This window comes from Schistocerca gregaria, chromosome 1 (genome assembly GCF_023897955.1).
Source record: "Schistocerca gregaria isolate iqSchGreg1 chromosome 1, iqSchGreg1.2, whole genome shotgun sequence".
Taxonomy (NCBI): Eukaryota; Metazoa; Arthropoda; class Insecta; order Orthoptera; family Acrididae; genus Schistocerca; species Schistocerca gregaria.
The window spans coordinates 522,991,061-523,004,890 of record NC_064920.1 but is presented as its reverse complement, the minus strand read 5'-3'; the positions used below and the strand labels follow the sequence as shown (position 1 = coordinate 523,004,890).

Genomic DNA, 13,830 nt, shown 5'->3' with positions numbered 1-13,830 from the left:
GTTAGCTTGAAGGATAAACGTTTAACTGTACATACATTTCTCCTGTTGATCAGTAGACATGCATTGCATACAGTTATATTCACAATAATTGAGGATACAAATATTGTTTTTGAACAACGCATCCACATAGGGTGATTGTAGCTCCCATTTTAATTTTGTGTTTTCCCGTGCGCACATTTTTTCAGCAGTTCAAGATTGGCTAGGTACCTGTAAGTTAGTTTTATAACATCTAAAACCACAAGTGCGAATCATGTTTGTGAATGTATACCTTTCCACCTGCTTCTACCAGAAGATGTTTGCACCACCATATGTCACAAAGGGAATGTTGAGGATTATCATTTGTGGAAATTTTGTGGACAAATATTGGCCACACAGCTTGCTTTATTGTTTTCACACTATGTAAGTTATCCCTGATAGCGTTTCCATAGGATAGTTGTAAAGAGTGAATGTACTTGCCTGTCGGTCTGTTAACACCTCCCAGTGGCTTTCCATCTTCTAATTTCTTGCCTTTCATTTCTTTCTTCAGTCTAAGAAGTCTACCTCCCATTCGCTTTTGAACATGCCCAACACATTCCAGTTTTTCAGTTTTAGTTCGTGAACCATAAGGATTGCTCTCAGCTGTTTCCATCCCACCACTTGCCCCCTGGTAGTTTTTGTTCCGTACTATCTTCTGTTTCTGCTACCGCTTTTCTTCCATTGTCCTTTCTTGTGTCACAGTGAGAGTGAGAGTAATATTTGCTCATTACTTAGAAGTCTAAGATTTTCTCTGTATCCACACTAACGACAGATGATCACCTTAAAGTGATGTATAGTCTCTCTTCCTCTGGATTCTATCACAAGAGACACACAGATCTGTCTTCAACACACAGTGTCCCTCTTCCCCTTCTCTGTTAATATCTATAGCTTCCTCAACAGCTACTTTCACTCAACTTTGAAAGCACTTAGGAGTGTTACGTTAAAATCACTAAATCTAGTCACTGGTGCACGCATGATCTTCAATTCACGAAACACATTGTTGCCTTTCTGCCTACACCTAAGCATCTGATGGTGTAACACAGTCTTGTATTCGCCTCATACATCTGCCCATGGAGAGCAGAAGTCTTGAACTGTACATCATATTTACAAACTTTACCCAAAATATGTACAGTTCCTTCAATGCCAACTCTGTCACCTTCATCATACAGTCTAAGGCCCTTGGACCCACAACTGCCACATGCACATGTGCAAGTATTTATAAGAAAGTTAACCTAAGTCCACTGGAAAATTAGTCTTTGGCACTGTACACAGCAACACCAATTCTTTCACTAATTTTATCCTTCAATGAAATCGGTAACTTCGTCGAAAATTGTTCTTCACACTTAGGAGCAGTATTTGTAACACTGTTATTTAAATTTCCTGTACCTTTTACACATGTAATTCGCATTTCATGACTTTTTCGAATATGCGTCCACTGTTATAACCCATTTGGAGTAAAACAGGTTGACATATGCAAAACTAAAATCTGAAATAAGTTTCTAGTACATGTTATTCAAAGAAACCACGCTGTAAACAAAGAAACAAGATAAGATAATCTTTCTTACAGGCTCCTAGACTCATCCGCAGTACGTTTCCTTTCGATTGTGTGAACGAAATAACCAATTTCTAGCTTAGAGAAGGTGTGGATCACAGCATAGAAAGAGGGAGCATGGTAATCACTGATGTCAAACAAACATTTCTAGCCAGAATTGATTATGAAACTTCGCAATGTTATTCTTCAAGAATCAGTCTAATAAATTATGCAATAAAAAATTGCATTATTGGCAGTTTTGCCCTACATCTACCCATAAGATGGAGGGTGGGGTTTAGCACTACACATTTTGTATTTTTAAGCTTGCACGCTTTGGTATATCAAGCACACACAAAATATGTTTCCTGAAACCTCAGGAAGGCACTGGGACTCCTGAAAGGGCAATACTAAATAAGTGACACTGTCTTAGCCATAAGTCAGCAACTGATACTTAAACCAAGTAGTGTGAAGAATGATCTATAACTGACAAAATATATTTGTTTTTCTGTTTCATCTGTGGAAAGCATACCATAATGTCTAAATCTATGACATCAAAAGACCTGGAAGCTTCAGGCAACGTTTGTAGTGAGGGTCAGTCTGGTTTGAACTGGCAGCACTTCCGCCAGTAATGCATTACCAGTCAAACATCAGTGGCACACTTCTCACAGTGACAGCATGGATACTGTCATGACACTACATGATGACACAGCACTCAAGCCCCACTGGTATCACCAATCAGTTTCCAAGGTGACTTTTGCAATACAGGATACTATCTTTCGATATAAAATTCAGTCACGTATCGTTGACGTTCTGCATCTTGCTTAAATGCTTCCAACAACTCAGCAATCAGTATCTCATCTGCTAGGAATACACAAGCCTTCCTAATCAATATATCTGTGTTCTGATGCATTCTTCTTCATTTATGCTACATCTCATAGTCATATTCACTTGATTTGAAAGCCCATCTCATCAAGCAGCTACTTGAATTCTTTAGATTCAATAGTCACAGTAAGGCCACATGATCAATAATTACGGCAAATCACCTATCATACGGGTAATATTTAAAGAAATTCATCAAGAATACGAATGCTAACATTTGTTTTCGATTGCACTTTAATTAACTTCTGCCTTGTTGAACTGGGAGAGGTATGATGTCTTAGTTTCACAATTACCTCTTGCTCCTGGCTTAATACATCTCCTACAACAATACCACTGGCATCACAAGATAAAATACACAACCTTTCAAAATGTGGACACATTAACAAGAGATATCTCATCAAAACATCCTTAATCTACTGTATTGCTGTCTTATATTTTGTGGTCCACTTAAAAGACATCCATTTCTAATAGCTTAGTCACTAATTTGGTGACAGTAATATAGTCTTTGACATATCATTCATAGTAAGTGTCCTCCTTTAATTGTGGTTCTGATCACTCCAACTGAACTTATAAAGTGGCTCCGGTATTGTACCTGATAACCTGTGAAATATAATTGTTTTACCTTCAAACCCGAATGTATCACTTGTAGTCATGACAAGATGTTTTTAGCCATTCATCATTTTATTGTATTGTCCATAAAAAATCATATCATACAAATATAATAAACACATGCTTGGTTTCAGTCCTCAAAGTAACAGATCTGCAGGCTGTTGAAATATTGCAGACATGTTCCTCAGACCAGAAAGCATCCTAAGAAATTTATACATAACTAAAAGTATGACAAATGGTGTTTTTGGCCTGTCTTAGGAACAATAGGAACATGGTGACAGCCTTAATTAATATCGAGCCAAGTTAAGTACTTGCAGCTCCTAAGCCTATCAAAGTTGTCATCTATACAAAGTAGCAGATACGTATCAGATGTGGTCACTTTGTTCATTGCTCATGTCAACATACAGACGACAGATTTTCTCACCATTTAGTGACTTTTTGAGTGCTATTACTACAGGTGAAGCCCAGGGACTAGAGGGTGGCTGAATGATCCCATCATTAACTCTTGATGTACACTTTCTTCTAGAACAGATTGCAAATGAGAAAGGATTCAGTAGGGCTGTTGCACTGCCCGTCTAGCATTCCTGGTTAGAACCTACAGATATGTTGAGTTTGTGGTTGGCAAGTATTGCCTTTCTTCAAACATCCAAGAAAATTCCTCTGATACTGGATACTAAGAATTCTCTCTGACTGTGGTAAATGTGACATTTTCTCACGCAATTGAACCCAAAGGATGTCAATATGGAGGCTTCTAGCGTTAGTAACAAGTTGTGCATTTCACATTTCTCTGTAACTGTATTCCGCCTGCTGGAGGTTGTTCATCATCACGTACGTGTTGTGTACTGACCAGTATAGTCCCACATGTGATCTGAACATCTCGTACTTTAATATTATCCAGAAAAACTGGTGCACACTTTTTCCCATTCACAATTTCAGCCTTGCTAAGGACCTGTTTTGCTTAAACTTGGAGCAGATTTTCAGCTTCATTCTCCAAGTGGATCCAGCAGAAAGTTTGTTCTGCCACAATCTCGAATTTTTCATCCAGAGAACTCTTCCTGTACTGCCAAGTATTGTTTCAGGTGCATTGGCTGCCAAGTATTGTTTCAGGTGCATTGGCCTTTAACACCAAGATGTGGTTCAGCGGAAATTCGAGAAATAGGCATTTTTCTCACGTTTTCGTGTTGTCCAGCATACAGTCTATGATCTGTAGACAAAGACAGCTTCAAAATGGAGCATAAAATCGCTCCCCAGGATGACATCAAAATTGTGTCTGTCAATGTGATCAATTACTCTACAATATGAATAACAAGAGCCTGAAGTTTTCGGTGGTACGACCTGATTTACAATTTGTTTCAGTTATTAAAACGTAGTGGAGGTCATTATTGTGTAAAGGTGTGGAACAAATTGCCCAGTCTCTTTGTCTAGTAGTACAAGACAAACCACCGAATGCAAAGACAAAGGTGACACGACTTTGACTTCATACCCTAGTCGAGGGATGATGTCCTGGCTAAATACATCAACCACTCGCAGTTCGACCTCTTCCAGCAAGACGTATTTTCGCTTTTCATCTTCCCACAAGGTAAATGTATGACATGGAATTGTGAATTCACTTTACAGAAACTTCAAAATCTTCTCCCTGTCGCTACCTAAGGGTACACAACTTATCCCAATACTAACTCACATGTACAGTGTCTCAATATCACTCTCTCACCCCTTGGAAAGCTTCCTGCGTTGCTTAACGTGTTTACCGAATCCATATAAATCGAGCAGCGATAGCCTGTGGTTCCAAAGGCTCCTTAATGGTAGGCTGGACACTGTAATCATTATTTGACACCGACTGTTGTGCCTGCACCCCTTCTGCTCCTACAACTCATAATTCCTAAGGTAAGTGCATTTATCTGTTCCTGAGAAATTTTAATGGGTCCTCACTACTGCTCGCGAGCGTAGCATATAGTGCTGAAGCAGGAGAGCGAACACATAACCATGAAAATGTGTTTTCCTTACGGACCATCTGAGGAGATATCCCACTTCACTGACACCAGAATTGTTCAGTAAGAGGGTGAGCTGAGTGTTGGAATTTGGCCAGCGTGTGGAAAAAAGGTGAGCATCTGTATGGTCTGCAAATAATCAACAGGATTTAGAGTCTAACTTCATCTTTTATTCCAGTATACAGAATACAAGGGGCATGCCTAGGAACTGCGAACAAGCCACAAACTATTTGCTAATTTCGAAAAAAATACGGATAGAAGCGTGAAGAGAAGTGCATGTTGTTGGTCCAGCACCTAAGACAAGAGAGTGAGCCAAGTCTGGAATCCATAGTCAACTCATATTCTCCAGACGAGGACCACTTGTGACTCCTTCCCTAGACTTTCCATTGGTAGTTGCAGGCACTGCTTGTAAAGCATGGTTTCCAACAGTTATTTGTTGGTGCTAATCTCTGCTGACGTGAAACACAGTCCTGCTCCGGCAGGTAAGCCATGAGGACAGTACCGTGAATGGACGACAATTACAAAGGTGAAAAATTTTAATTCCGAATTTGTCGGCTATAAAGCGATTCCAGTAATTCCTCCAAACAGGTGGCGGCCTGTACAGCCATTTCTTTGGTACTGTTCTTTCACACAAAGGCCGTGGAGTGATAAGAGGTAAATACTCATCTCCATTTTCTTAAAAATTGCAACCAAATCAAGCGCGATGTCCCGGTCTATATGCCTGCTGCAATATGTCAGGCAGCTCAGCCATTGGTACAGCCATTTTTATATGCTACAGCCACAGAATTTTGATATTTCTCGAAAAGGTTTTCAGTGCCTCCTTGCTGATTCTTTCTTTCAGTATTATTCTTCCTGTGTCATTGTCATTCCCGTCTAGGAGGAATGCTAGTTTCTCCTTAACGTCGTAATGTACAAAGACGAAATCGGAGAATTTACCACATAGATAAGCATTAAATGAACTACAAATTTCTTACTGTAACATTACAGACCGCTACTGCTCTAATCGTTCTTGCCAGTCACTTCACCAAAGATTTTAATCATCACATGACGGTTCTGTATTATTAGGTAGTTGATTATGATATGCAAAGAAATACAGCCAGTAAATGTTTTTGAGAGCCCTGACACCACACTTCCGATCTGTAAATGTTACAGCCTTCCCCGGTATGGCAACCACGAGCGACCCACGATGTACAGGAAATATAAAGCCAGCCTATAACGTCAGACATAATGTGTAGAACATGATGCATTTCCAAAAAGTTTCTTATAAGAAACGTGAGTTGATGGGGGTTCGTTTATTCAACCACCAGTGGACCATAACCTCAGAGAAGCCTAAAACTGAAATTAAAAGAAAGCTACACCAAAGTCAGTAAATCTAGCAAAGAGGCAGGCTCCGATCGCAGCATAAGCTGAATCCTGATCATTGGACTCTAGCAGGTGATTCTTATACATAGCCTTTCACATATGACGGAAGTGCTGCATACAGCATTATGTAAGTTCTAGAAACATTGAGGCAGACTCTAATTCGCTCTTATACTGATCATCGGGCTCATGCGGTCGATGGATCACTTATAGCCAAACTAAGAAGAGTTGAGAGCAACCTTGAAAAGAAATCTGAGATAATCATTGATCCATTTAGCACTTTAGAATAGGTATTCAATTATTTCAATAAAACAACTGTTCAGTCTAGTATAATTCAATCCAAACTACACATAGTTTCCGCTATAAAGTAACGTAAATTATCATTGTCGGCAAAATAGGCAAATGCTTAACACTTGATAATAAAGTGAGCTATGTGCAATGAGGATGGGTGCCTGCTTGAAAGCTAGATGACAGAGGCTCGAAAATTTATGCACTGTAAATTTCTTTATACATACGTTAACCTGTTGGGACAAAGATGGCGGACTGGGAGTCTTATATACAACTACAAGATCAAAGATAGTGGGGCAGATGCTCTGAGATCGAACTACGATTGCAACATCTTTCGGAGTGAAAGATCAAATACGAGAAAAATTGACAGCTCATTGGTCAGTCATAGATAGAACTGGTAGAGCGAAATGGATGGTGGCTTTGGGTTAAATAGGCGAAACTTCTGTTTAACATCCTTGGCTTCCAAGGATCAATCTACGAGAACAAGCATGGAGTCAGAGAGCGTACTAGCAGACTAAGATGGCGTCTCTGGGATACAAAAGGAAAGATCTATGGGAACAAAGAAGGTGAAGCAGAACTCAGTGATCGAACTTCCGCGATTATGAAGCCAAGTCCGATACATGGAACAAGCTACAAGAATAAAGCTGGCAGATCAACAGTCAAATTTGAACTTGTGGAGCAAGACGGCGACTCAAAGCTGCATACTCTTCGGCTCTTTCAGTTTTTGGGCTGGCGCACACCAATTCTCACCCCGATGTTCTCCTCACCATACTATTGCTCCTGCATGTTGGTAGCCTGAGTGCATGCTGTCTCAGGAACGGTACGGTACTAAGCTTATAAACTGGGAGCAAGAAGTCCCACTGCATATACTATTTCAGTATTTCGGTTTTTCTGCGTCATCTTCCATTAGAGTATCAAAAACATCGCTGAGCGACTGAACAGATGACTTCGATGTGCTTAGTGATTGCATACGGACAATGCCTTCAATTATATCAGTTGAAAAGTTCTCACATTTATCTCCTTATGCTTATTTTGGCATCTTTCGTTTTTTGTTACTTTAGACTTCGCTTAAATATGTGACGAAGCTCTCTTCCCTTTCATAGCGACTTCTTAACGTTGAAGTTGAATTAAGACATGTCTTTCCCATCTCTTAAAACAATGCTAGGAAATCATGGACCTAAGGCGCGTTGTACAATGATTTTAAATTTTATCCATTTGTGTTCCACGTCTTCGTTCTCAGTGCTGTATATATGATGTTGACTGTGCAGTTACTTTATTTATGAAGGGTTTGGCAGAGGTCAAATGTTTGATGTGCTTTTAACTCAGGATCCGTTACAAAACCAGGCATATCATGCCAAAAAATTGTTTCGAGAGTGAGAGCCTGCCAACTCATCAACTAAGAGAAATAATAGTACGAATAAGTTTTTCACTGAGTAACACAGATCCTTCTTTCTCGTTACTTTTCATAACCAAAATTATTTTTTTTTTTACTTTCCTAACATTCCTCAGTACACAGACAGTCATTGATGCTGTACCTTCCTCAAGGTCACTGGTTCCCTCCCCTATGTTAACTGTTTCAAAAAGCTTTGCTCTGTTTGTAACCAGGTATATGGAGCTGTTCTCAAGATATGGTTATTTAATTGCCTTCTTTAAATATATGTAATTGCCTTCTTTAAATATTTTTGTAAGTCCAGGACATTCTTACACAAATATAATTCTGGCACCAGTTTTGATCACATGACTAATTCTATAGCTGGTAAAATGAAGTGTCCTCCTACAACAACAGCATGATAGGGAAACTTGTTCACAATAATATACAGATTTTCAGTGAAGTGCTCTGCCTCTACATGTCCTGAAGTAGTTGATGTAAGAAAGCATCTCACTGTCATTTGGAGTCACCTTTGATGCTTACCTGCACCAAGATTACTTTATAATTCGGAGCCTGTAATAACTGGCCCCAATACTGTGTCGTCATTGTTACCTTAAATAAGCGAGGCCAAACATAGGATCTTAACATAGGTGCTCCTGCTGTTTAATAAGACAGTAAAAACATTTTTTCTTACTAATTTACAAGGATAATTGTGCCTTTCTAAGAATAAAGAAATAAATCTTTCTTCGATGACAGCAAGTAATTCATTATTGCCCCTGCGGATGGTTACCTTTAACTTACAAAATCCATATGTGCACATCAAACGACCTCTGCCGCTTTCTTTGTGTTGTGCATGATCGATTTATTGAGTGGAGTCCTACAACCCCACCCGATAGCAGAAGAGAAGAAATCTGCATCCGAAATCATAGCTGATTTGTCTGATCCTCTGGTTTAGACATTTCACTCAGCTTCTAGTGACAGAACCACTATCGATTCTGGGCAGGATGTTACAAACTGTGAGCCATTCTTTCACACCACTTGTGAAGCTGGCTGTCTCCACCAGTCCTCCCACCAGCTTGTAACAACTTTGTATGGCCTCTGAACCTGAATATTAGGATTCTGTCTTGCCAACATGAGTGGTTGGATTCTATAGCTAACAGTGGAAATGCTTGCAAATCTCAGACAAAACTTCCCATCAAATATTAAAAACCCAATCACGTGGAAAGAATTGTGCTCCTTATCAAACGCACAGTGCTCTCACATCTGCTCTTGAACTAAAATAGGGCTTTTCTGGTTTGTCATAAAGTTAAGAATAATCCCATCTTTTAGAACATAATTTACTGTCTGTAACAAACGTTTCTTGGAGAACCCTAATATTATCTAATCAATAGGTTTCAAACAACATTCAAAAACACGTTAAAAGTTGTTAAAAATGTACAGAAACGCAGAATAAAAACTTAATACAAAAGAATCTGGTAGCACTATTGCTTAGAAGCCAGCTCAAAACATAAAGACGATATTCATATCATATCAGTTATTAACCTGAAGACTGTTACCACATACCACATAGTAAAGCTTACACACAAATACTTGAGTAAACATTTCAAGCTAGAGGACAACAGAAGTATAAAATCTCTACAGAATTAATTCAAAAAAATGTAAGCTACAGAAATCCTGTCATCCACAAAACGTATATTCTTTGAAGTAAAAGACATATATAATTCAATCCTGCTTGACACAGCTAGCACCAACACAGAACAACTGACAGGAAACCTAGAAGTTCCAAACACCACTACAGAAGAACTGATACAAATCTTAGAAATAATAACTGAGAAAACCTACTTTCAATTTAACAGTTCATTCTATCTACTGAAGGACAGCCTGCCAACAGAAAGCCATTTTAATACACACTAGCAAACATCCTAATGAATGACATTGAAAATAGACCTCTTAAGAGGTAATTGGAACAAAAAATGTAAAGTATTACACAGGCACAGATATGTAGATGATATTGTTTTCCTCGTGGATAAACCTCAAGAAGATACAAACAGTTTACACAGGCAATTAAATAAGCTACACAAAAAGATTCAGTTAATTATGGAAACAGAAATAGAAGATATGTCAAAAATCACAAAATCTAACAGCAGACACAGTTTCAACATTTTAGGAAAGGAAACAGATAGATACATATGATACACAAGGAATTAAACTACCCACAGTCTCAAGCAATGACAGGTATAAGACAAATGATATACAGGCGGTGTAAAACACCTCTAAACAAAAAGAACTATCAAGAGGAACTGAACATGACAGTCAACATAGCATGAACCAGAGGACGCAACAGCAAGACAGTATACAATGTATACAAACTAGATGACAAAATTAAAAGGAAAATACAAACAGGAGACAGCAAAATTAAAAACAACCCAGATGACACATGACAGTAATGCACAATGTTGCTCACATGAGAAACGTATCCCTCAGCACAAAGTAATACACCATAACATACCACAATCAACGTACACACAAGATTATTAACGTCTTCAAAAACTAAAATTAATATATATTCGAAACAAATAGCACAATGGGAAAGAAAATAAAGACTGTGATTGGAAGAAAATGTAACTGCAACAGTTCCCTAATACAGGAACTAACATATAATATGTGTGACTCTCAGTATATTAGGAGGACTACAACAAATTTTAACATTAAATACATTGAAGGTGTAAGGTCACTGAAGAGTGCCCCAACATTCCACTGCACTGTTGCCTTCTGAACTCTCATGACCTCTCAGTCAGCCCTAAAGCATGTGGGCAAGAACATGTGTAGTGTGCTACAGACTAGGTCATGTGCAGAGAAGTGTTCAAATGTGACATACCAATTGGAAGAAACTTGTATCCTGTGTACCTAATACATACATAAGAATAAATCTGATGCATGAATAGAACATGTTATAAATGCAAATGTATAAAGGAAAAATATATAGTTGTAAATAGAAATAGATATAAAGGAATCACTACAGATTTCATATCAAAGTTGGTATAATTGAAGTATTTTCTTTCTGTTATAGCGCACTGAATATGCCGTGCATAAACATGCGATGCCTTAAAGAAATTCGGTTCCAAAAGCTGGAATTTTTGTACCTGACGTAGCAACTAGTGGAAAACAGATGGGAATGTTAGAAATATTAAAATATGTGCCATGCACAGAGATACACTACTACAGGAAAGGAGTGGGTTTGACGAGTCATGTTTTAAAATTATTATCTTACAGTAAAATCTTTAGTGGGAAATTAAGCAAATTCAGTAACAGAACACAGACAGGATAGCAATATAGAAACCAGGAAGCAAAACATGTTGCACAATTGTCAATACGTGTGCATCACCAGCCGGCCTTAGTGGCCGTGCGGTTCTAGGCGCTACAGTACGGAACCGAGCGACCGCTACGGTCGCAGGTTCGAATCCTGCCTCGGGCATGGATGTGTGTGATGTCCTTAGGTTAGTTAGGTTTAATTAGTTCTAAGTTCTAGGCGCCTGATGACCTCAGAAGTTAAGTCGCATAGTGCTCAGAGCCATTTGAACCTTTTTTTTTTTTTGTATCACCAAAAATCACACTATACAGCCCATTGCTACACGGAGTCCTCATCTTTGTTTTAAGAGCCAGTGGTAGCAATTGTCTAAACTGTACACTAGATGAGGACTGGAAACTTAATTCGATGTTAGAGTTGTCACACCTATATGCCACCAGCTGCATTACCGAGTGGTACTTACATTTTGAAGAGATGTGCTCCTGCAATTCCCTATATTGTTATGTAATAGCATTCATGATCGTACGCATTTACGAGAAGTGAAACATGCTGTGAGATTACAGGCCCGCCTGCATCTTGTCTATGTACGGCGGAGGAGTGTAATAACGAGATCATGGATAGCACGTACACAAACGGTGTGCAATGGCAGGTAACGACTGGTAAAACCCTGAAGGTGGGGCAGACACGAACGCTGTTGGTTTAAGTGACGCTTTCCAGTCATCAACATTAACGCGGAAATACATAAGAAATACAAAAAATAGAATATATTAGAACCTCAAAACAAGTGAGGATATCACTTTGTGCATCTGAAACTCACGAACCCACTACAGCTCTGGACATCGTTGCATGACCTCTAATTTACAAGTAACACAGCTTTTTTATAAACTATTATTTAACATAAATTTTAAATAAAACTTCTGGCAAACCAAATCAGCTAAAATATTCATCGATAGATAAAATTCAAGCTTGAAATGCTGTAAACATGCAATACCTTTGCCACTATTTGAATTTCAGGTAGACAAAGGAATTATGATTATAACTAATATGATTAAATCAAATGAACAAGAGGTCAAAGTAATGCACAGAACTCGTACCATGACGTAAGCATGTATTCCCTCGTAACCTTCATATTTCCCCAAATATAGAAACGTTAGTTCTAACTGACTTATTAAAATTAAGAATTTTGTTGATAGAGGGAAACAGGTACATTGGCAATAGTTCAAACCAGGTGTCTGTTTCCTACAAATTTGGTGCAAAAAAAGAAAGAGTTGAAGTTTGTGTACCTTTTTGTGCTAGAACACTCATTTACATGTATACAGTTCTTTACGTTTTATTCATTTTAAAATAGTGCATGCTGGCACCACTCAATAATTTTATTGATAAGTGCCATTATGTTCACATATTGGAATGATTTGAATGGTGGAAGGGTAATATGCGTGAGAAGATGCATTTTTGCAGATGTTTCATTATAGTGAAATCGACGTAGTTCTAGATTATGATCATTTTAACGACAAAAGTCATGAATATGACTAGCTTCCTGGAAATAACCTGAATACACAGACAAAACTGCGGCTGAAGACTTCAGTTTATATATGTATGGACGGATAGAAGAGGAAGATAGAACACAGATAGACAAGATAAATGGACAGAAAAGTTAAAAGAAGAAGAAGGTATGTGGATAGAGGGCGGAGCTAGAATAGAAGAAAATAGAAGATAGATAGAACAGCATCTAACATACTACACGGCCAATAGACAGCAGTCACTATTTATTGTCATTCGAGCAGCTCCGTACAAACTGTTACTCTGAACCACTTCAAATCAAACAGTAAAACAAAACGACAAAACTCTGACGTTCAGGTCTTAGTTGGCATACACAGTATTACTACCTCATCAACTGTATTACTGTCAGTGTTATTTACGCCCTTTTTCTGTCCTTGTTTAATACACGTTCAGTTTCTAAGAATTGACGGTACGTATAGAGTAATCATAACTTGTGAAGAATCACAGATATTTTTACCTGAGTCTGCAGGTGTGTTTGATATTCTAACCTGACAGAGGTAGTAAATGATGTTTGAATGGTTCTGGTACCGGCGCCGTATAGTTTCACTGCTATCTTCACTGCAGAACCGTAGCCTGGTGTCTGCCAGCAGTCGCACCGTGTGACGCAACGTGCCGCCCTGTGCTACGAAGAGCCCCGCCTGCGAGAAGAGAACACACGCTGAAGTAAGGCAACTTCTGCAACAACAACAGTACCACGAACATTGCTAATACATAGCAACAGGTTAAGTCACTTTCGAAAATCATCTTGTCAAGACCGAAAATTTTCTTAGGGAACGTGGAGTTCAGCAGGGTCACAGGCCGAACCGTCAACTGGACACAGGATACTTGCAACTGCCAGATGTCGGAACATTTAATAGATGGTATCACCACATAGGCCGGCACGAATGCTGTAAGAAGGCGGACAGAACTGGACTCGATGAGAAAG

The 13,830-nt window shown here is 38.8% G+C and overlaps 1 protein-coding gene across 1 annotated transcript in view; it reads right to left on the bottom strand.

Annotated features, from left to right (window-relative positions):
- Positions 1–13,830, bottom strand: part of LOC126356031 (odorant receptor 2a-like) — a 71,097-nt gene that overhangs the window by 42,022 nt on the left and 15,245 nt on the right. The window contains exon 2 of the mRNA XM_050006731.1: positions 13,394–13,543. Within this exon, the coding sequence (XP_049862688.1) occupies positions 13,394–13,543 (150 nt within the window). The remainder of the gene's footprint in view (positions 1–13,393; positions 13,544–13,830) is intronic.